The 25,502-nt window shown below is 41.7% G+C and overlaps 1 protein-coding gene across 2 annotated transcripts in view; it reads left to right on the top strand.

Moving 5' to 3' along the window:
* Positions 1–24,145, top strand: part of nudC (nuclear distribution C, dynein complex regulator) — a 374,850-nt gene extending 350,705 nt beyond the window's left edge. The window contains exons 5-8 of one of the 2 annotated variants that reach the window (XM_076197143.1): positions 10,276–10,464; positions 21,104–21,306; positions 23,612–23,649; positions 23,792–24,145. In XM_076197143.1, coding sequence (XP_076053258.1) covers positions 10,276–10,464; positions 21,104–21,306; positions 23,612–23,649; positions 23,792–23,799 — 438 coding nt within the window. In that variant the 3' untranslated portion in view covers positions 23,800–24,145. Of the gene's footprint in view, positions 1–10,275; positions 10,465–21,103; positions 21,307–23,611 lie in introns of both variants that reach the window. The other variant, XM_076197142.1, reaches the window with a different exon arrangement.
* The last annotated feature ends 1,357 nt before the right edge of the window (positions 24,146–25,502 follow it).

Below are 25,502 nucleotides of genomic sequence, written 5' to 3'. Positions count from 1 at the left end.
TGAAATGAGCTGAAAGTGCCACCCGGTGCGGGAGGAATTTATTATTTACAAAGCTGCTGGGAGATGTGTAGATTACCATAATTTTTTTCATGGGGGTGGGGGCAGTTAGCCTCACCGCAAATTAGATGACACGGATGGAATTGGAATTGAAGTTGGGGACTTCGCAGCGAGATAAGGGAACCCTGGTGGTGACTGCCAACTATATCTCGCAGACTGTAGGCCTACCGGTTCCTTTACCATGGAGATTAGGAACAATCTTCTTCATTTTATGCTTCAGACTGAAGGCATTTTTTTCTCTTCTAGGTTCTTCAGGTGCTGTATTAGGGAAAGGAAGGCCTCAGTAATTGAATAGATCAAATAATTGGAGGATTAGGTGTCATGTTTTCCTCTGGTTGTGTTTTTTTCGTTGATCGACTACGACGCGTAGTTAAGCAACGGAGAACAGTTTTGATGACGTGACCAGTTACGCCATTCTTGTTGTTGTGGCAACGCTAATGCAGGTCCATTGCCTTGATTATTACCTGGTGTGGTTTGCAAGGCAGAGGCAATTTCGTGATATGTTGTGCCCCTTCCTATTTCCTTATTGTTTCAATTGTTTATTACAATTTCATCATAATTCGAATGTGATACCCCATTGCTTCTTTTTCATTTTTTTCCTTTCCTGCCGACTTGCGTTTGCATACTTTCCAGAAAGTGTAAATATTCAAATAAATGGGCCAAGGGCTTTAAAAAAAGGGTGATGCAGTCAAGGTCATCATATTCAGACAGCAGGGCAAGACTCGTAGTAATAGGTTTAAATGAACAAATTTAGGTTTAAGAAGGAAATAGTCAAGAATCGACTGATCAACAGAGTGGATAACGAATGGGATAGACGTAGTAAGCATGTAGTGAACGCTGAAAGAATTGCTCCTTTTAAGAGAAGATGAGACAATTTTATGTTAGTGATGACAGCTTGTACGGGACATGGAATTGCCATGTGGTCTCTTGCAGTCTCTTTCATTCTTATGCTCTTATGTATTTAACGTGTGTGGGTCTGTGTGTTCCTTTGTGCGTTCGCGTGTTTTGTGTATTTGTATATGCTTGTACAAGTGTATGTGTGTGTGTGTGTGTGTGTGTGCGTGCGCACGCGCGTGCGAACGTGAAACATACAAAAATGAGTTGTGCTGCTGTTATTCAACTTGATGGGTGTTATGTGCTATCTGTCCCATGTATTTTGCTCGCCAAATATCTTAAGAGAGAAAGAAGCGCTAGTAAACTACAACCACATAACAACAAGAACAACAAGTTATATTCGGTAATGGTTGATTCCCGCGGGAGGACATTCCAGTGGTGTGTTTCTGTGCGTGGGAACTATTTCCTAACAGCGTTCATACCAGATTAGCCTATAAATGTTATTTAGAACGTGGAAACTTGTGTTTTGCGTCCTGATAACCTAATGGTTCTTGTCAGCAAGCTTTGAATTCAGTGCGTGATAACACGTACATTGCGTGTGTGTGTGTGTGTGTGTGTGATTCACCTTGGTCTTTGGATCACGGGTTGGACTCGTGATCGACAGCTATTTCCCTCCCGGAAGAGAGCTCAGAGCTCGTATGACCGATCTATGGGTAATGCTTTGACCTTACACGCACCCCCAACTCCCCGCCCACGAGAGTTGGAGTAACGACTCGAAGCGCAGCGATACTGAAATTATTTCAGCCCTGGGCAGGATTCGAACCCGGACCGCCGTAGTGACAGTCGGAGACTCTACCAACCGCGCCACCGAGTGTGTGTTCACGTGGTTGTAGTTGATAAGAAAAGAGCTGCACTCGTGGGGTACCGTCCCTTGGCCTCTGTCGGTCAAACTGAGTTTAATTTCGTTTATATTTAACCCAGTGCACTGGTGGCGTCATCGCAAGCGTGCTGGTCTCGCATTCGCATAGTAGCGGGTTCAAATCCCGCGCTTTTTTCCGAATCACGTAAGTGACCTTTATCTGTCCCCCAACAAGTCCCCAAAGCGCATAATAGGGCAAAGGTGACGGCTTCGGTCGTCGTTAATCAGCGCCTCCTGGCGTGGGGCTCATCATTTATTATGGTATGCAGTTCCAAAAGTTGATACATGCACGGAATGCCTTGGTTCTTGATGTCCTTGGAGCACCCTGCCCCCCACCCCCCAACCCCCAACCCCTTTCTTCTTTTTTGTGTCCTTTTCCCATCCCTGGGAGAGGAAATCCTTTTTTTTTTTTCTCTTTTTTTCCTTATACGGCTCGTCTGCTAGGCTTAGGACCAGGTGGGTTTGCTCTTCTTTTTACAGTCTCTCTCTCTCTCTCTCTCTCTCTCTCTCTCTCTCTCTCTCTCTCTCTCTCTCTCTCACTCACTCACTCACTCACTCACTCACTCACTCACTCACTCATCGTCTCTGTCCATGAAGTGAAATGGCACATAAAGTCTCGTTTCACACGTATCGACTTTTCACCATGCACCGTCCACGACACGACGTCGTGCTCTCCAATAACCATGGGTGTCTATGGCCGTTTTCACACGTGGTCGTGACGTGTGAAGGCGTCCATAGATTCCCATGGTGCCGTTCACGGCGCACGGCGAAAAGTCGCACGGCGAAAAGTCGATACATGTAAAACGAGCCTTACGTTCGGGTGACATAATTATTAAACGCGACAAACTTTCTCAGATCCTCTTCCTCGTTGGCTTTTGTGATCGTTTCACTTCCCATAGTGTAAATAATATAATTGATGGCCACCATGTTCTTTGTAGTATTTCTCTGTGTTTATTTACTTTGTATTTACCTTGTAATACTTAAGGCATGAACAGTGGTCGTGGGGTCCCGTGCTTGTGCTTCCGTCGGTTAAACGTGTATTTTGGTTGAGCGTTTCCTTCTCCGGAATTTTAGTTCTTTTTTTATTTTCATTTTTGTATGTTTTTGTTTATTTATTTGTTTGTTCAATTTAGTTATTGAGTTGCGTGACCGCCATAACCAGTTTTTATGGTAGGTAGGCAAGGTATTATTAGGAATACTTCAGTGCTGATCAGTACCATGAATGTTAGGGTAATTGCATTGTCAGAAGAAAGTGTTATTTGCTTCTTCACGGCGGCCATAATATGGACCAAACAGAATACCTGTATGCGGCGGTCTCTGGTTGTTCCTGAGACACCGGCGCCAGTCGTGAGTTCGGCGCCACAAGTTTGGCGCCACGAACTCGGGGGTCGTCCCACAGGTGGTCACCAGGGAAGAGCCTCAAACTCGGCAGTGGGGTCTCGACAGCCCCTGGTTAGCTTCCCCTCGTCCCAAGTCTCAGAGACCCATTTTCCTATCGCGGGCCCCGTCTGTATTTTTTTTTTTTATAAGATTTCCTATTCTCTCTCTCTCTCTCTCTCTCTCTCTCTCTCTCTCTCTCTCTCTCTCTCTCTCTCTCTCTCTCTCTCTCTCTCTCTCTCTCTCTCTCTCTTCTCTCTCTCTCTCTTCTCTCTCTCTCTTCTCTTCTCTCTCTCTTCTCTCTCTCTCTCTCTCTCTCTCTCTCTCTCTCTCATGTTCTCACCTGACACTTCACCCTCTGCGTGGCAGTGAGCGCGTTTTTGTGCCTCGGATCTTTGACGATGGACAAGTATGTATTTATTGACCCCCCCCTCCTCCTCCTCTCCCCCCCCCCCCCCGCTCGCAGGAACATCTCTTGTTTACACTCATGCCCTCGCTCGATCGCTCATTGCACCACGTCGCAGTGCCGCCACCACTACCACGTCCGTGAGGCGACCTTGGCACCACCACCACCACCACCACCGCACCTTTATCCTCGAGACGGCCCTCGATACTACCGGATGGCCTTGGCCGCTGAAACCTCCTCCTCCCCTCCTCCTCCTCCTCCTCCTCCTCCTCCTCCTCCCCCTCCCCCTCCTCCTCCCCCTCCCCCTCCTCCTCCTCCTCCTCCTCATCCTCTCCCACTCCCCTCCTGTTCCTCCTCTTGTTCCACATCCTCCACTTGTTCCTCTTCCTCTTGTTCCTCCTCCTCCTCCTCCTCCTCCTCTCCCGCTCCCCTCCTGTTCCTCCTCTTGTTCCACATCCTCCACTTGTTCCTCCTCCTCTTGTTGCTTCTCTTGTTGCTTCTCTTGTTGCTCCTCCTCCTCCTCCCCCGCTTATCTCTTATTCCTCCTCCACCTCCTTCCCTTTTGCCCTCCTCCTCTTGTGCCTCGTACTCCTCTATATCCTCCTCTCTTTCCCCCCACCTTCCTCTCTCCCCCTCCGTCTTCCCTCCCTCTTTGCTCCCCAACCTTTTCTTTCACCTTCCTTTTCCCTTTCACCCACCTCCTACTCTCCCTCCCTCTCACTCCCTCTCCCTCCCTCCCTTCCTCCTTCCCATTTTCTTCTTCCCTCCCATTTCTCCTTCCTCTTCCACCTCTTCCTCTTTCTAACCTCTCTTCTTTCAGCGTTTCTTGATTCTACTCTTTATCATCTGTTTTTCTCCCACTCTTTTTTCCGCCTCCACTCTCTCTCTCTCTCTCTTTCTCTCTCTCTCTCTCTCTCTCTCTCTCTCTCTCTCTCTGTCTCTCTCTCTCTCTCTCTCTCTGTCTCTCTCTCTCTCTCTCTCTCTCTCTCTCACACACACACACACACACACACACACACACACACACACACGCATATGACTTGTGGCGCAGTAGTAGAGTTCCCGGCTGCCACTACGGCGGTTCGGGTTCGAATCTCGCCCAGGGCTGAAATAATTTCAGTATCACTGCGGGTCGTTACTCCAACACGTGGGCGGGGAGTTGGGTGTGTGTGTGCATATAAGGTCACATCATTACCCATAGATTGGTCATATATGAGCTCAGCTCTGTTCCGGGAGGGAAATAGCTGTCAATCACAAGTCCAACACGAACACGTGCTCCAAGACTATGGTGAATCACACACACTGAATGGCAGACACTGGGCTCCCCCCCCCCCCTTGGTATTGAACATCCCGTCCCCACATGTGTGGTACTGGCAAGACATTATGACAGGATACGCTCAAGTTGCCCCTCACCTTTGCCCTCTGTGTTCGGAGTTCCCGGGCAAATAGCCATCATCGGAAGCTGTGAGATTCGAACCCGGATCCTCGGTTGTGCGAAGCGAGATCGTAACCAACGCGTCATTGCGGGTGAGTTAACCCCGTAGCATTAATTGGACGAACCCCCCCTCTCCCCTCCCATCTCCTCTCCCCCTCTTCCCTCTCCCACGTCCCCTCCTTCCCTTCCCTCTCCCACCTCCCCCTCCCCCTCCTCTTCCCTCTCCCACCTCCCCCTCCCCTTCCCTCTCCCACCTCCCCCTCCCCTTCCCTCTCCCACCTCCCCTCTTCCCTTTTCCCTCCCCCATCTCTTCTTACCCACCCCTCTTCCCCCTTCCCTCTCACACCTCCTCTCTCACACCTCCCCTCTCCCCCTTCCCTCTCACACCTCCCCTCTCCCCCTTCCCTCTCACACCTCCCCTCTCCCCCTTCCCTCTCACACCTCCCCTCTCCCCCTTTCCTCTCCCTTTCCCCTCTCCTCCCTTCCCTTCCCCCTCCCCTCTCCTCCCTTCCCTTCTTATCCCATCCTCCCCCTCCTCCTCCTCCTCCTCCTCCTCCTCCTCCTCCTCCTCCTCCTCCTCCTTCTCCTCCTTCCGTCCCCGTGACCCCTCCTGTCAACGCCTCCTCGCTTTGTGGACCCTCGTTTCGCGACGTCCAGTCATGGGCACATTGGCTCCATTTGCCACCCTCCATCCCTTTGGGTTACCTACCTTGCCCAATTCCATTTCCGTTCCTTTATCGCCTCGCCAATATTTTCCTTTCTTGACGATAATATCCGCCCTCTTACCCAACTTGCCCTCTTCCTGTTTTATCAGCTCCATTCCCAGTATTAATTTTTCCTTTCCTCTCTGGACTCCATAGCTTTGTCTCCATCGCCTTCGTCGGTTTCCAAATCTCTCATCCGTTTATCATAGCTGGCATTCTACAATGATTATAAACTTTCGTTTCAGATATGTAGAGAGACTCGTTTTTCTGCCAATTGAAGTCTGTATACGTTCGTGCGGGCGTGCAGAACAAGGCAGTTTCATTAGGCCTAGCAGACAGCACTAAGCCCGGGGTGGGGGGGGGAGTGTGTCCGTCAACCACAAATTTTTTTTGTTACATCACGGCGTTTACTTACGTTGAAGGTCGCCATTCCCTCTTTCTCTCTTAAGATTAAGGTGGTGAAGCGCCTACGCCAGGAGGCGCTGAATAGCTACGGCCGAAGCCGTCAGCTTTTCCCTACAAAAAACATGCAGTGACGGGGCAGGTAATTAATAGTCACTACAGGGAATCTGAGAGAAGTGCAGGATTTGAACCCACAACTAACGAATGCGAAACCAGCAGGCTTCAGATTACGCCACTAGTGTACAATGAATATAAAGATTTGTGTGTGTGTGTGTGTGTGTGTAATAGGATAAGTTTGGTCTGTGCACGTGAGGGACTTTGATGAACACCGCGTGATGGCAAGCGTGCAATGACACAAGACAGCTGTAGAGACGAGATAGAGAAGTTTGCAGGAGTGACGTGGCAGAGGTTGGCGCAGTCGCGTGAGTCATAGAATGGTATGAGAAGCATTTGTTCAGCAGTGGACTCGGGAGAGCTGATTGATAGATTGATTGATTTATCATTCTGCCCGACCATTTGCGCTGTAGGATACTGTGTACTGCATTTGTACTGTGCATAGTCGTTCCTCTCATTACTGCGTTAATGGTGCACTCACTGTGAACGTGTTTGCCCTTCAGTAAAAAAAAAAAAAAATATATATATATATATATATATATATATATATATATATATATATATATATATATATATATATATGCGCCTGGCGGCAACCAGATCAAGTGCACCTGTTGCCAAAAGCAGTGAAAGGATAAAGTTGCTTAAATTCTTCGATACGTTAACGCCTACGTAGGCGTTATGAGGCACGGTTGGGTATACGAAGATGCTGGCGTCGGCGTCTTTATTATATTTTGTAGTAGCTGAGTGACCCCCGAATTCTGTGAACTGGTTTGATCACGTTTCCCGTGTTTATTATTACTCAGAGTGAAAAAGAACGAGTAATATAGTAGTGACTTTATAACGCAAATAGTGTGATGCAACGTACATTAGGCATCCAATGCTGCGCGCGAGAATTTGATTTGGGGGATTAAAAAGTGTAATGAGAAATAGACATTTGGGAATGGATGCTAAGAGGAAATTGTATGAAGGAGCGATTGTTCCGACAGCACTGTACGGGACAGAAACATGGAATATAAGAGAGGAAGATAAACGCGTCAGCGCCGTCGTGTGTGTAAGGTCCCCCGTCCCAACTGGATTTGTTTTTATTCATTTGTTTATTCACTTGTTTATTTGTTCGTTCATTTAATTGAAAGCAAATACATTGTTTAGGAAGAAGGTCAAGCATAAGTACACATGGGAGAGGGTGGTGGATGGAAGGGTGGTAGATGGAGCATTAATGAACTATATAGTGGTAACCAGGAGTATAGTAGGAGTTAAGGATGTACATGTTCTAAGGGGAGAGAGTGGGGGAATATCAGATAGTTTTTTGGTGGAAAGTAAGTAATTTTCTCTGAGTCACGGTTAGTATTATTTTCTGACAGTGGAAGAGTGTGGGTCTGGAGACAGTAGTCAATAGTTTGACCTCAAAAGACTGCAGCCAACAGTGAAACATAGGGGCATTTCAATAATTGTGTGGGGTGCAATTTGGAGTGATGGTCGATCAGAGCTTGTGGAGTATCAAGGAAACATCAGTTCAGCCAAATATGTTTCTATATTAAAGGAAGGACTCATTCTAATATTCTCCAGTGGTAGAATGAGTGAAAATGTCTTCCTATTTATGGAAGATGGAGCTCCTTGTCACACTGCTCAAGCAACACAAAATTGGTTTAGCCAAAATGGGATCAGGAAACTTCCATGGCCAAGTCAGTCCCCGGATATGAACCCTATTGAACACCTCTGTGGCATATTAGACCGACAAATTCGCAAGAAGAGCATGAAACCATCTTCAAAACCCGAGCTCTTAGGATTACTACGGGAAACATGGCAAGAAATCCCTCAAGATGATATTCGTGAACTAATCACTAGCATGCCTAGAAAGGTTGCATTGAAAAAAGGGGACATCAACCAAGTATTAGTTTTTCACATTGTGACCATTTGTAAGCACTTTAATTGTATAATTTCCTTGTTTAATAGATTAAACGATTTCTCTTGGTGACTATTCAATTCTGTCATGTCTGTGTGTATATATATATATATATATATATATATATATATATATATACATATATATATATTATCAACCACAGTGCACTTTAATTCTAAGCCATCAACATCGGAAATACCGTGGAGGCGCATGCAGAAATTAAAACGTGGTACGCCCGAGGACTCGAACCAAGGCCAGTTTCTCTAGTCACTGGGACCCATTCAGTGTTACACACACACACACACACACACACACACACACACACATACACACACACACACACAGTGAATACACACACACACACACACACACACACACACATATATATATATATATATATATATATATATATATATATATATATATACATATACACACACATGCGTACATACATATTGGGTAGAAATGTAGATGTTCTGGCAAAGACTAGTTATTTTGGCGAAATTGTCGGCCGGTTGAGTCAAGGCTAGATTGCGTGGTGTCCATCATCATCATTAAAAAAAAAAAAAAAAAAAATGCACAATGATGTACCAACTGCGTTAGGACATCATCAGCCCATAAAGAATAAAAATTTATGTAGTAAATCCAGCTCTGACCATCTCGTATTTATTTCACAGCTGCGTCTACTATTAACAGCTTTCACTACACACAGGAGGTAAATAGATGAAAAAATTATAATACAGGAACCAGGGGGGCACGACCCCCCCTCCCTGGTCCAGGTCCTCCTAAGGTGCTAGTCCCTCCCCTTAGATGTAAGGAGGGAAGGCATCCCCCCCCCACGTTCATTTCCCAGCTGAATTCAATCGGCTTGCGATACCCAGTAGAGAAACCTTGAAAAGAGCGTGCGTCACTGTGTTGAAGGTGTTAAGAAAGACGTCCTCATTGTAATGAGTGGGGCAGTAATTGCCTTAAGCGAGCGGTTGTTTTAACGGTTGGAGTATTTGAAGTCGGTCGGACGGTCAGGGCCCAACGACCTCCGGGCCGATTCTCTTCCGCGGGCATCGCTCGCGCGGAAAATTGACCCACTTCACCTTTCGCCTTTCCAGGATCATTAAGCCCCCTTATAGCGTAGTGAGACGTATTTTATTGGTTTTGTCAAGGTTCTTAAACGACACACGGATTTAATCACCTTTGGGCAAACTAAGAAGGAAAGTATTTAATCGAGACTCTCCCTTTTAACATCACGTTTACTTAGTGACGTCAAGTCGTCGATATTGTCTGTTCACCAAATTTAAAAATGAACTTACTTCTTCCATGCTCTGAGAGTATCATTTCGTTACAGCTTCTGGCAGGTTATTTTTTCAAGCTAACAAAATAATGGGACATAAGTTTACTGTTGACCAAGTATTTCTCACTTTTACATTTTGGGCGTGCTGATAAAAAGTGTTCAACTTACTGAGGATATATCGTCATTTCAGTTAAATCGTAGGCTAACAACTAAGACTGAATCGGGTATTTCGACTACTCGAGAAAAAGAATTCTAGTCGATATTTCACCGGAGGGGATTGGATTAGTTAAACACCACAATGATAAGAAAGGAATAAAGAAAATATTAGATCTGTTGACAGGAAGAAAGTTCCTCTCATACCTTTGATATTGATGGGCAAGGAGTTGATGCCATGTGTCTGTCTGTGTAATGTCACAGCATTACTCAGAGATCGGGACATATATGAACTCTGAGCTCTCAGGCGGGAAGGTAACTGTTCATCAAATGTCCAACACATGATCCATGACGGTGGTATCGGATGACCCTAATCTTAAAGTGAGTGTTATATACATATTTTTTCTCTAATAGAATTGACATGCGTCTCTTCATTTTCCTACATGTTCTAATTATAATTTATTCAGGATGTTAAATTTGCACTATTCAATATTAATTTCTATTATTTTTATGAATCCCAGTTTTTCAAACACACGTTATTACCTTTGTATTTTTGTGTGTGTGTGTATATATATATATATATATATATATATATATATATATATATATATATATATATATATCAAGGTTTTGTTTTGTTCAGCCTGAAACTGAAATAGTCTTTTCTTTCTTCTTTGTAGGTTAATATCCCTCTGGGGTTGAAGGTGAAATCAAGGGACGTGGTGGTGGAATGGTCCAAGCGGAAGATCAAGGCTGGCCTCAAGAACGCGCCCCCAATCCTTGAGGGCGAGCTCTACAACGATGTCAAGGTCGAGGAATGCAACTGGTTCCTCGACAATGGTACGACGCTCGTACTGGCCCTCGAGAAGGTGAGTCTCCAGGTCTTGTTGTTGTTGTTGTTGTTGACTGGTGGACAAAACTTGCGATGAAATGGGGTAAGTCCCAAAAATAAATTTCTCGATTTGTAGGATGTTTGCGAAAATAACAGGTCACGAATACCCATGTTGTTAGTTTGTGTGTGTGCGTGTGTGATTCACCATGGTCTTGGATCACGTGTTGCACTCGTGATCGACAGCTATTACCCTCCCGGAAGAGAGCTCAGAGCTCATATATGACCGATCTATGGATAATGCTGTGACCTTACACGCACGCACACAAACACACACACACACACACACACACACACACACACACACACACACACACACACACACACACACACACACACACACACACACAACTCCCCGCCCACGAGATTTGGAGTAACGACTCAGCGCAGCGATACTGAAATTATTTCAATACTGGGTGGGATTCGAACCCGGACCGCCGTAGTGAAGGCCGCGATCGCTACCACCGCACCATCGAGTCGTGTGTGTGTGTGCGCGCGCGTATGTATTTTGTTCCATGGGTGAATGTGAACCCTTTACTGCTTAGAGATTCTTCTGAGCTCATTAAAATTCCCGGGCATTGGCCAGAAGATAATTGCATATAATGTGGCCTGTTCATCACCCCCCCACACACACACACATACACTACAGGCAGGAGAGGGTCGCCATCTAAAGAAAGAGTTAACGAATCCACAGATTCACAGCAGTAGTCGTCACTCAGGTCAGGTCAACTGGGTAGCTGCTTCAAATAGTGATATATATATATATATGTATATAATATATATATATATATATATATATATATATATATATATATATATATATATATATATATATATATATATATATATAGCGAGTGGTTGTGTTAGTGTTCAACGCCGATGAGGCAAAATCTCCACTTAGTAGAATTGAAGCCTTGGAGGATGCTGTAAAATGCCTTAAAGAGGAGAATCGAATTCTCCGCTCGAAGGCCCAAATTATGGAAGGCAAAACTAGTTTGGAGCCTGGATAGAAAACGGTGACTAATAAGACGCGGAGAGTTGGAAAAACGTCCTCACCAGGCCCGCTCTATTGCAAGAACTTGTTTCAAGCACTAGCGGGTCTACAGGAAGAAGAAACAAAGGAAATTCAAGAGAAGAAGGGAAGGGCAGACGCTGGATCCCTGCCCACAGGTAAGATTTTGGTTGTAGGAAACTGTCAAGTGAGGTACTTAGGGCTTTCTGTGATAAAGGTAGACAACATAGGACGCAGGTGTGTTTCCCTGGCGCGGGGATAGATGTTAGAGATATGATTGAAGAATGTATGGTAAGGGAAGGAAAAGTCCCTGTCGTTTGCTTAAGTGCTGGGGGCAATGATATAGGTAAGTTAGGGAGTGAGGAATTCTTTGCGCGGTTCCGGGATGTGCTAGACAAGATTAGGAATAAGGGAGGTGTTCCTGTTGTATGTGGAATCCTTCCGAGGCGTAAAGTTGGAGGTATGTGGCATTCCAGGGCTATTGCAATGAATTGCAAGCTGGCAAAACATTGTAAGGCTAATGGATGGGCATTTGTCGACAATTGGGATAGCTTTTACGGTAAGAATCATCTGTATACAAGGGACGGGGTGCACTTGTCGCCTAGAGGATTTCGGTTCTTTGCTGAATCCCTTGAGCGAGTAGGCATCCTACAGGTTTTTTTTCGGGTAGATTACGTGGGAGTAGGGGAGGAAGTATCTGAACATAGTGTAGACAATAGAAACAATTTAGAAAGGGACTGTGAAAAGAATCACCAAAACAGGTGGAGGGAAGATAAACTTAAAGTTTACTATACAAATAGCAGAAGCATAATTAACAAAATTGATTTGCTGCGAGGTAAAGTATGCGTAGAGAATTTTGATATTATAGCTATTACTGAATCCTGGATCAACATGGCTGATAAACATTTCCTTCCGGAAATCGAAATAGGATACAATTTTTTTTCACAAGGATAGGGTTGGTTGGAATGGGGGATGAGTAGCACTTTTAGTTAAAAATACAATAAACTGTATTATCAACAATTCGATTAAGGAAGAGGACTGTACGGAATTTATTTGGGAAGAGATTATAGGCAAGAATAAGAAAGTTATTATTGGCGTCATGTATAGACCTCCTAACCTCAGCATTGAGCAGACTGATCCCCTGATTCATGAAATTCGCAGAGTGTCCCAGTACAAAAACGTTGTAATCATAGGAGATCTTAATTATAGAAACATTGATTGGGAAACTTTAACAGGAGATCAGGAAGCGAAACAGTTCTTAGATGTGGTGCAGGATAATTTCCTAAAACAAATTATTACCGATCCTACGAGGGGAGAAAATACTCTGGACTTGCTTTTAACTAATAATGAGCACTTAATGAGTAACGTAAAAGTGGGAGATAGTCTAGGCTGTAGCGATCAAGAAATAATATTTAATATTATTTGGGAAAAATTAAAAAGTACGAATAACGTCCAAGTACCAGACTTCAGGAGAGCAAACTTTGACAATATAAAAACCTATTTGAATTAGAATATGAAATGTCATACGGACGTTTCGGACATTATTGGCGCGGTCAGGTCCGGGTATATGAATCAGGGTTCGGGTCACGGAGGGTAATATGCATACCTTGGGTCAGGTCACTTGGCGGCCGGGGCTCAAGAGACAGGTCAGCGATTTGGATGAAATGTATATAGCAATCTAATTGATTTAATTATTAATGCACAAAATACATTTATCCCCCTGAAGTCAATACGGAAAAATAGTAATACTCCCAAATGGATGACGGACAGATTGAAACATGAGATCGGAATGAAAAGAGGGTTTTACGTAAAAATAAAAGAAACTGGGAAACACACCTTAGATCAAGATATAACGAAATGGCAAAGCTGGTTAAAAAGAATACACGTACAGTGAAACGTAATTATGAAATTAAGGTCAAGCAAGATCCAACCCAAATGGTTTCTTTCATCTCTATAGAACAAAAAATAAAGAATAGGACCAATTAAAAACGATGAAAATGTCATGATAGAATCGGAGGAAAAAATGTGTGAGGAGTTTAACAAATATTTTCTTTCGGTGTTTACTAATGAGAGGTTAGATAAAGTACCTGACTGCGATCCGATTTTCAGTGGGGATGAAGAAAGTAGTCTATCTAATATCAGCACTAGTAATGTAGAAGTAGTCAAGCAGATTGAAAGACTTAAAGCTACAAAATCCTTGGGTCCAGACGAAAATTATCCGAGAATGCTTAAGGAGTGTAAATTTGAAATCTGCTTCCAGTCAACTGAAATATTTAATAAATCGGTAGACACTGGTTTTGTGCCAACTGCTTGGAGGCAGGCAAACGTTGTTCCTGTTTTTAAGAAGGGAGATAAATCGTTTGTATGCAACTACAGGCCAATCAGTTTGACATCGGTTATAGGAAAAATGCTTGAATCAATAGTAGTAAATAGACTCGGAGAACACATCGAAAGACATAATTCGTGACACACAGCATGTTTTCTTCAAGGGTAAGTCATGTGTGACTAATCTTCTATCCTGTTACACTAAAGTAAATAAGGCGTCAGATAACAATGATAAATACGATGTTATTTACTTTGACTTTAGCAAAGCCTTCGACAAGGTACACCAGAGACTACTAAATAAAATCAAAGCCCATGGCATAGGAGTAAAAGTGTTAGAATATGATTAGAGCTTGGATTAGTAACAGAAAACAGCGGGTCACCATAAATGGAATAAAATCTAGGTGGGGTAATGTTACTAGTGGGGCTCCCCAGGGCTCGGTTTTGGGTCCCTTATTGTTCATTATGTACATAAACGACTTAGACGATGGGATAAATAGTGATGTTAGTAAGTTTGCGAACAACACTAAAATAGGACGCCAATTTAGGTCAGGAGACGACGCAGAGATTCTGCAGGACGATCTTAACAAATTGTTCACATGATCAGTGAAATGACAAATGAAATTCAATATCTCTAAGTGTAGCGTGTTAAACGTAGGGCTACACAACCCCGAAAATAGATACAACTTAACACGCTTTTAGAGAAAACTGAGTGCGAGAGAGACTTGGGAGTTCTGGTGAGTCCGGACCTTAAAACCAGGAAACAGTGCATTAGCGCCATGAATAAAGCTAACAGAGCATTAGGTTTCATTACTAGGACAGTAACGAATAGAAGTGCAGAGGTAATTATCAAACTCTATCCAACGATAGTTAGACCCATCCTTGACTATGCTGTACAGTTTTGGTCTCCGTCCTACAGAATGGACATCAATTCACTAGAATCAGTATAAAGAATGACCAAAATGATACATGGACTCAGAAATTTGCCTGTGCGGGGTGACGTAATACAGGTGTTCAAGTGGATCAAAGGCTTTAACAAGGGTGATGCAAACAAGGTCATCATATTAAAACAACAGGGCGGGACTCTTAGTAATGGTTATAAACTGGACAAATTTAGATTTAAGAAGGAAATAGGCAAGAATTGGTTTACTAATAGGGTGGTCGACGAATGGAATAGATTTAGTAACGATAAGACAACTTTATGTATGGGGATGACAGGTGGTGATGGATACGGAGCTGCCTAGTGTAGGCCTTATGGTCTCTTGCAGTCTCCTTCATTCTTATGACTTTGGACCATCGACAAGTCTGTCTATATACCAAAGGCTTCCACCCCCTTATGAATGAAGTAGCCAGCCAGGGCATGCACCTATTTCCCACCCATTCCACACCACCCACCCACCCAACTCCCAATTTTTCTGCTCATACTTCAGTAAAAATAATTACCTATTTTTAGTTTTACCTTATAATTAAATTAACAAAGGCTTATCACACATCAGTAAGTAAAAATTATAATAAGAGTCATGTTTTTAATTTTAAATACATTTATGCAGCAATTTGTCTTTTTTTTTAAATATCGGTTTCCAAATTAGCTAAGTCACCCCTTTGCCTCTTGAGATCCGAGACAATTGAAAATTCTAGCGCTAATAGGAATCTACGAGCCTGACTGCGAAGGGTCCCATTTATCGTCCATTCACAACCATTCTCCACTCACACCAATCTCCTGTCTTCTCCCTTCCCTTCTCAACAGACATTCCCCTTTCTCGTCTAATGTAGCATGACGTCATCATAAAATTATAGAAAAATACCGTTAAAATAGTAGAATAAAAAAATAAAAAAATGACCGAAGACCAATACGAAAATATTAAAATTGGTAGTCTTAAATATATACAGTATTATTAATGTGTCGTTTAATTTTTGATATACAATATGAAAATAGAAGAGGGAAAGGCCTTAGTTCAGCAGTTGACAAAAATAGCTGATGATAAAAACGAGTGCCACTTATTTTATCAACTGTGGAAATGGTGAGAGCTTTTTATTTATGTATGTACTTGCATGCTTCGCGCTGACTAGTTCTCAGGTTCACACAACAAGGAACCGTTATAGCACGACGCTCATGGGAGCCATTTGCAAAAGATGCCAGTTGGTGTTAGATCACTCAACTCTTTATTATGGTTTTCTTCTAATGATGGACTCAGCTTTGTGGGATTATGGGCAGTTTCGTATGGATTAAAATCATGCCAGGCATTTTGTGTGAAACGTTATCTTTTTTGGAAATTTATGATAAAGAATTGTTCAACTATACGTGCTGCAACACTCATAATAAACATTTTATTTCATTGACAGTTGACCACAAGTGTTTATTACAGACTCAAATAAAATGTTTATAAAAACGCATTTTAATATATCCTATCTTAAAAGATATAAAAGATCCCAAAGAATAGAGAAATATAAAAGTCACGTTTACTACGTCAACAATCAGTCAATCAAACGTTGGGGATTAAAAAAAGTAATAACAATAATAACAATAATAAAAAGGCTCTTTCGTGGGCTACACGATAACGTCGACCTTAGTCACGTCACTCGTGCAAATTTCCTGCCTAAACTGTTTACAACTTGCATAGGGATTTTCAGAGTTGCATTGGAAAGGGGAATATTTTAATCACATGAGCAAGGTGGATGACATTATTTTTTATTGGGTGACCAGGAATAGTTGACGATAGCTGAGGACTTACTGTGGCGGCACACTAGGCTAGCATGCTGTTTGCTTTTGCTACTTCGATTGAGTAAAAAACGACTTCGATTACATTATTCTAGACTTAAGTAAGAACATCTCAACAATGTGTCTATCATTCGTATTTTAGGTTTAGATTCTCTTAGTTTGTCATTCAGATTAACATTATATGACGCAAGAGTAATTTGACATTTGGAAATTTGAAGAAAGGAAAAAACTACTAAAGATCGAAACCGAAGTAGTTTCTACTCAAACTAAGTAGCAATTGCAAGTAGCATGCTAACGAGAAATGCCTTATGTGCCGCCACATTTACGGATATCAACCCAAGGTGTTTTGAATGCTGGTTTACTGATTATTATTATTTTTTTCCACAGGAGAAGGGTGGGGTAGCTTTATTTTCTAGCTTTTACTTTTTTTTCTTCTATTTTCTGATGTGAATTTGAAAATTATGTAGGAGAAATGCTTGTTATTTATTTTATTTTTTTGCACCAAGTGCACTCAGCAGTCTCCATCAACCACAAGAAAACTGTGGTGATGCACTTGCACACCTCCAATGACGTTCTCTCCCCTCCCCTGTTGACAATTGACGGCCAACCCCTACAAGTGGTCCAGTCAACTAAGCTGCTGGGGATAACCATCGGCAATAAGTTGACTTGGAAGGAGAACACCACCAACACCGTCAGGGCAGCCTCTTAAAAGCTGTGTATGCTGCGTCGACTGAGTTCATAAGGGGTACAGGCTGAAGATCGGAAGACCATCTACACTTCCTTCATTTTACCCAAGTTGATGTACCCATCACCTTCCAGGGCCTCCTCACTCACAGTCACCCAACAGCGACAGCTGGAGAAAGTGCAGAAGAGTCTGTTGCACAATCCTTGGCAAAGAATACACCACCTATCAGCACGCTCTCACCACACTAGGACTACCTACCCTTGTTGACCATTATCTTCAGAGTCTGAGGTCGTTTACGGTCACCTTAGTTAAATATCCTCGGCACCGTAACCTAGCACCTCCACAGGTACCACGACCACGGCTGCAGGTGCGGCACCACAATACCATCAAGCCGACCAGAGCACGCACCGACCGTTATAAGAGCTCTATACCGACATTTGTGGACTTAACAAGAATTAATATTGTTGTACAACACATCTATTCCTTAGCTTACTGTTTTTTGTTTTGTTTTTAATGCTTGTAACAATATCTTTTCACTGCCATAGTTTTATAATGTTATAATCTTGTAGGGTGTATATTTTCAGCAGTAATGCTGCTATACCGAATAAACCGTATATATTATTATTATTGTATTTTACACACACGCACACATGTATATATATATATATGTGTGTGTGTGTGTGTGTGTGTGTGTGTGTGTGAGAGAGAGAGAGAGAGAGAGAGAGAAATTCGCTATTAACAGCGACATCAATCTGATAATTTTTATGACAGTCGCATGCAGGATTCGAACCCACTGCTTTCGGCCACCCGTAAGATCACCTTCACAGAGCCTTAACCCACTACACCAACAGAGACTGTAAAAGCCTTATCAGATTGATGTCGCTGTTACTAGCGAATTTCTTTCATAGTTACAATGGCGAAAAACGTGAAAGTGATTTGTTCCGATCCTTACCTCTTGCCACTGGTGGGCTTGGGCCTTGTGAAAAACAGGAATTGGGGTTGCAGATTAGTAATCTTTCCTATCCTCAGGAATCAGTTCGATTCCAGGTTTCAATGCTTTTACAGTCTGTTGGTTTAGTGGATTAAGGCTCTGTGAAGGGGATCTTCCGGGTGGCCGAAAGCAGTGAGTTCGAATCTTGCATGCGACTGTCATAAAAATTACACACACACACACACACACACACACACACACACACACACACACACACACACACACACACACACACACACACACACAAGGTGTTCCAAAAGTATATGTCGTACTATAAGAACTCGTGTATCTTGAACTACTAATGATAGCAAGATGAATCTGGTACCATTTAAAAACTAAAATCACCAGGTTTTCTTCTCTTAATCCTTTTATGGATCGGACGTTCTGGACGAACTGATCGCGTGCTCCTGAAATGGCCCCCTAGGTTATAAGATCTCGCTCCATGCGATTTCTTCCTCTGGGGGTATTTGAAAGGCTCTGTGTATGTACCTCCCCTTCCCAGAGACGTGGACGACCTGAAGACTCGAATAACAGAAGCCTAGGCAACCATCGACAACGCTATGCTACGTCGCGTTTGGCAAGAAATTATCGTATGGATGTGTGCCGTGTAACCCAAGTCACATTGAACACCTTAAAAGATAATTATTTCTTGCACTTTTGTATTCATAATTCTTGTACAAAAACTTGAAATTATAAGCTTTCAGGATATAAAATATTGTAATGTGACATATACTATTGGAACACCTTGTTTATATACAGTGCCTCTATGCATTCCCTTATTTACACAAAATTCTATTTACACGGTCAAATTATGGGGAAAATCTTGTTGCTATTTATGCGGAAATTTTCTATTTACGCGGGCACATTGGTGTCCAGTACTGCGCGGAAAATCAAATCCTGCGCCGCCATCTTGCTGACGTCACCATTCATGCGCTGTGTTGTTTCTCTTCCCACCATCTTTGTTGTGTGCACGACTGGTCCTTCTTTCGGCGCCTACCCCTTGGTATTGTACCGTTTGTGCCTTTAAAGTGCCTCCAAAACAGGTGAGAAGTCCACACAGGGTCCATATTCTTCCAAATATCCTTGATGGCTACCTCCAGCTTGGGGATTGATGATGTGTTGCGCTCACGTAACTCTTTCATGAGCCCCCAGAGGTTCTCAATTGGGTTGAAATCAGGCGAATTACCTGGCCAATCTTTTATATACTCCACATCACAGAATGCAAACCATTCTTTAATGAGTTTAGCAGTGTGGCTTGGTACACCATCCTGCATGAAGACATCTGTTTTGCACTGAATAAAACTCCTCCAAATGATCATTGTGGACGAACTAATGATTTATATAGCTTGTTAATGAGTGATGGACTTTTGAAATCAAAAGATTGCGCAATCAATCCTAGAATCTTATTTGCTTTCTCAGAGGCTGAAATACACTGCTTGGATGATTTGAGATTGTTACTGATAATAACGCTGAGATCTTTTTCACTATCCACTTTTGTTAATGAAGTTCCAAATAACTTGTAATCATACTTACTGTTATTTTTACCTATGTGCATTACCTTGCATTTACTTGTGTTAAATTTCATTAGCCACTTTTCAGACCATTGCTGTAATTTATCTAAATCTTCTTGAATATCTAATTGGTTTAAGTGATCATTTGCCATTCCGCACAGTTTTGTATCATCCGCAAATTTGGAAACAGATTTTAGTCCATGGTCTATATCATATATATATACTATGAATAGAAGTGGTCCAAGAACGGAACCCTGAGGAACTCCACTTGTAACATTTTTCCATCTAGAAGTTTTTCCATTTAAAACAACTCTCTGTTTTCGACCATTCAACCAATTACTAGTCCAACTTAACAGGCTACCACTTATTCCGTGTAAAGCTTATTTAGTAAGTAGTCTTTCGTGTGGGACGGTATCAAAAGCTTTTGCAAAGTCTAGATATATTAAATCTATATTGTTTCTTTTGTCATAATTCGAGATAACTGTGTTGTAGAATTCGAGTAAGTTAGTCACGAGTATTTCATAGGTCTCATGTTTTAAAAGGATGTTGCTGTCTTTGTATTATCAAACTAGTGGAAGGAAGGAAGGGAAATGAATAAGGGCGAACAGCTGCTGGTTGTCAGTTTCTCTTTTGTGAAAAAATTTTGAGTAACCAATGGGTTTGAAAGAAATACCTTGGGCCTAGTCTAGAAATGGTCTCAACTCCTCTAAGTAAAGGTGAAGATGTTCATTATCTCTAAAAGTTGTTGGCATTGAGGTTATCTTTTCTGATATCTATCCCAAAAAATGACCTTGTGGAGGTACCATTTTTAAGTTATGTTTTGTATATTAATTCTATCAATATGTTGATGCATTTTTAGTTGAATGAAATTGTACGTAATCAGCCAGATCAGAGTATTTAAAGTGTTTTATTGTATTGAAGAGGTTGATATAGTTTTAACTCCTGGTTCAGTGATGCCTCTGAAACAAAATAATATAACATTAGCCTAGGGCCAGTAAAATACATTATCATAGCAAAGGGTAAGTGAATGTTATCAGTACATTGATGTCCTGTCATGTATAAAATTGACTGCCAGTGGCCTGGAACAAAGCTAGTTAAAGTTTATCATTGCCAAACAAGTTAATAGTAAACAGCAAGTAACTAACTGTGTATATGCAAGTTACTTAGGTTGAACATTTGTGAATATTATAGTTATTTATTTATTTATTTATTTTTGTTGATTTTTCCAGCTTGGAGGATATAGTGTTGTATTTCTTTGAAATTTAATCATCCATTTGTGACAAACTAGCTTATGTAATATAATTTCATTTACTTTTGTGTCTTCTTCACTTCAGTGCTACCAGAAGTCCACATAAGTGTGAGTCTATTTTATATTTCAGGTTAACCAAATGGAGTGGTGGTCCCGCATTATAACATCTGATCCTGAGATAAATACACGAAAGGTCAATCCAGAGCCATCCAAATTAGGAGATCTCGATGGCGAAACTCGAGGAATGGTGGAAAAGATGATGTATGATCAACGTCAAAAGGAAATGGGACTTCCTACTTCAGATGAGCAGAAGAAACAAGATGTTCTGAAAAAGTAAGTTGATGGCAAGGGTTTTAGACATGATGATTTACTTGATATATATATAGGGCTATTGGGCCCTGCTGTACAAGCACTGTGTCTCACTGTATTGCCTGCACCCCAAGTATTGGGGATGGGGATAGGAAAGACTCTTCATCTATGATATACTGAGATAGTAGGGAGTGTTAAATGAATTTTAATATGTACATAGTGGGGGGAGGGTGTGCTTCAATTCAGCCACCTGTTTCAGAGGGAGAAAAAGGACTTTGTTATGTATGCATGTTTATACGCATGTAGTACAGTACCTAATTGTGGTATAAATGAAGGGAGCCATGTACATGGGATCTTTTATTCTTCAGTTATTATTTCATTTTTATTTATTTGTTTTTTTAATTCATTCATGTATGGTTCCAACTTATTCTATATCTTCTAGGCTCTTCCAAATAATGTTAAGTATTGCCTCTAGTTTCACAAAGAGGAAAGCTCACAACTCCAGGGTAACAGACATTGGTTCTCAAGTGCTCCCACTGATCTCTCTGGGAAGAAACTTTAGACTCTTTTTATGTTATATTGGTATGGGATTGTTTCTATGTCAGCATCTGAAGGTAGTAGGAAAAAGAGAGCAGTTGCCAGTTTTCAGTTCTCCATTTGTGAAAAGTTGGAAGAAATACAGTTTAAAGTTGATGGAGACCAAATGTCAGCCTCTCCCTCTGGGCTGCACCTCTCAGTTGAGGTGAGGGAGTTGATGGGGTTTAAAAATAGGCACCTCCACAGTCGATCTTGTAGGACCACCACAAGCAAGTAACCATCATTGATCCCTGGAGTTCACACATCTCCATGGAAAGCCATGTCTTCACATCCCTCAGTCGTCATCATCGTCTTCTTCTTTTCTCCTCCTCCTCCTTTCTATTTCTCCACATACTTTAGACATGTGGATCTATTGACATGTGTTCATGACTTTGCAATGTTCTCTTATCCCAAATCAACTTTGTTTAACCCCGTCAGTGGTCTGATCACAGTGTATTTACCTAGTTGTATTATACGGGAAGGGAGCTATGCTTGTGGTGACCCATCTTTATCTCTCAGCATCAAGTTTTTTCTTAAAGTCTTGAATAGTGTTTGCACACACTGTTTCTTTGTCCAATTGGTTCCAAGTATCTATCACTCTGTGATAGGTACTTGATTTTTTTTTTTTCAGATCTCTTCTTTAATTATCTTTTTTTTGTTTTTGTTTTTTCGTGTCCTCTTGTTTTTCCATTGTCCCATTTCAATAAGTCATTCTTATGTAAGATTTCCATTCTCTTCATAATTCTATAGATAGTCAGTGGCGGCGCCAGGGGGGGGCTTGGGGGTGCTTTAGCCCCCCCAAAAAAGTGTCCAGCCCCCCCATTAGCCCCCCCAACTGAAATGAGCAAATTGAAAATTTAAAACACTCATTGAAATAATTTTATTAAGTGGAATTTTTAATTGCCAGGGCTAAAGATTTGTCAGCCCTCAGTGCTAGCCCAACCATTAACCCCCTCCCCTTCTGAAATGAAGATAATATATGTGTATTATCATATTACTATTAGCCCCCTAAAAATTTGCTCAGCCCCCCCTTAGCCTCCCCAACTAAAAATTCCTGGCACTGCTGCTGTAGATAGTAAGTCTCCTCTTTCCCTTCTTTGTTCCAGAGTTAGTAAAGCCACCTTTGTGTAATTAAGGATATTCTGTATGTAGAAAAGTTTAACTTATTGTAATATTCATAGATGTTGGGTAATGCCTTGATTTTATATAAAATTGGTTTATTTGCTGTTGTTACAAATGCAAGGTCATGGTAGTTGCAGTGTGTGAATGTAAATATCAACACTTCTCATTTACCGGTAGTCTTATTTTCTCATGAAAGTTATTAGTTCTCTTATGCTTTGAGGAAGGAGTTCTCTTTTGCATTGAGGAAGTTCTCTTTTGCATAGGGAAGGTTACCAGTAAGAAACGGAAATATACATTAAAAGTGTAGAATTTATATGCTTGCATGGTTCATTTAGCTACACTGGAAAGGAGGAGATGATGTTCAACAATATGGTATGTAGAGATAATAGAGCTCTGATAGTTTTATTAATATTTTGGTTTTGCCAAGGATGCTCACTGGTTGAGTGATTTAAAGCATCATTACTTGTGGCGAAGATCTAGGTTATGTTAGTTCATCCTAGCCTTATGATAGGGGGGAATTTGTCATGTTAAACCAAATTGACCAAGTATGATGTTATTTATTTATCTGTTTATTATTTTTTTCTATTTCATCATGGCAATTTTTTTTACAATATATACGTCTTCATTACAGGTTCATGGCTCAGCACCCAGAAATGGACTTCTCAAAATGCAAGTTCAACTAGCAACCTTAATGCTCATTAGCTCTTTTGATGTGTGCTTGTGTGATTCATTTACATTTGTCCAAGTCTGTCAATGTGTGTCTAATGCTATCATGAATTTAAGCTTATTTCATGCTTTTGTTTATTCTTAGGTGATTGATATGCTGGTTGCTAGTTGCTTGGAAGCTGTGGGTCTCCTGCAAGAGAGACCTGAAGGGGTGAATTGATTGATATGCATATTCTTTTCCTGATCTGCTTTCATTCCGATATGATTTACCTGATTCCCTTTTTTTTTATATATATATCAAATTAGCAAGTCTCTGGATGTGCAAAGTACATAAGAGGGAGAGATATCACCAAAGGGCTGTCATGAGCATTGATCATTTAGTTTTGTTTTCACCAGTCATGTATCAAACCAGGCCACATTGATTTTTTTTTGTACCACTCTTACTTGTTATTGTTTATACACTGAATGCTGGTTTTCTGTAATAAAATTATAAGGTTTTTGTATTTTATTGCTTTTACCTTTTCACTGATAATGGACAGTTTCGTAAGGGGATAGTGTAAGTATTATTTACAGATTGAAAATCTTGAAGCCTACACAAACTAATTCTTCAGGTATTACCCCCTCCCTGCAAGTCTTGTTCTTCATCAGAAAATAGAAGTCCTCTGGATTTAATTTTTTAATGAGTCTTTGCTATATCTTCTCAAACATTAGTTGAATAAGTAATTCTTCTTTCCATAAAGAGAGTCTTAGCACCTCCTGGAAACATTAGTTGAATATGTAATTCTTCTTTCCATAAAGAGAGTCTTAGCACCTCCAGGAGGTACTAAGATAAGAGGGAGGGTGGAAAGGAGTGGAGTGTATTTAGGGATGGAATGGGTGGGAATGATTTTATGCCTTTTTCTTTTTGGCTACCTCCCTTGTAAGGGGGAAAAAGCCTTGGTATATGTATGTATATATGTATAAAGAGAGTAAGTTTATGTATATACTAAAAGGGTGTTCCCCTTATAAGGACGGTATCCAAGTCAAAGCCATGCACCCACTCTCACCCCCCATTCCACTCCCATCCACCACTTGTTTCCTTCTTACCTCAGCTTCTCATGGATGAAGGGTAATCCCTGTCTCCTGTCCACTGTCCAGGTTGGAAGCATAAACATAATAAAAATCATAAGCATTATATGCTAGATTTGGATTTAATAATAGTTCTCTTCAGGGAAAGAAAAATTACTCATTTAAATTTTTTTTATTATTTGTTTATTTGTGTATGGATGATGTGATGCTTGGGAGTGGGTGGCGATGGTGGTGTGAGGGAACATGTATGAATGATATTTTGATGCAGCCCAACCCTGTCTTCTCTTTTCTGCATGAGGGGATGGAGATTTAATAAAGTGGCCATGCTGTGGATGTACTGTGTCTTGCTACCTTGCTTTTGACCCAGGGCAGTGGGCAAGATGCAAGGATGACCTGTCAGCCAGGGGGAACCAAGAAAAGAGGGAGGGAGTGTGGGTGAATGGAAGTGAAGTATGTGTGGATGAAATGGGTGGGAGTGGATTATGTCTTTGACTTTGGCTACCTCCCTTGTAAAGGGGAAAAAGCCCTTGGTAAATGTATGTATGTATGTTTTATTATCATGCATGGAAGGGAGTGGATGGGAGAGGGTAGGGAGTATGTGTGAATGATATTTTGATGCAGCCCAAAGTGATTTCTCCCTGTCTTCTCTTTGTCTGCATGAGGGGACAGAGAGGGGGTGTTGCTGATTAAATGAAGTGGCCTTGCTGTGGATGTGCTGTATCTTGTTGCATTGCTCCTGATTCAGGGCAGTGGGTGAGATGCAGGGATGACCTGTCATCCTGGAGGAG

The sequence above is a fragment of the Oratosquilla oratoria genome, chromosome 13, assembly GCF_046742065.1.
Source record: "Oratosquilla oratoria isolate Oo_2021 chromosome 13, ASM4674206v1, whole genome shotgun sequence".
Taxonomy (NCBI): Eukaryota; Metazoa; Arthropoda; class Malacostraca; order Stomatopoda; family Squillidae; genus Oratosquilla; species Oratosquilla oratoria.
This window is presented reverse-complemented; position numbering and strand designations above follow the sequence as displayed.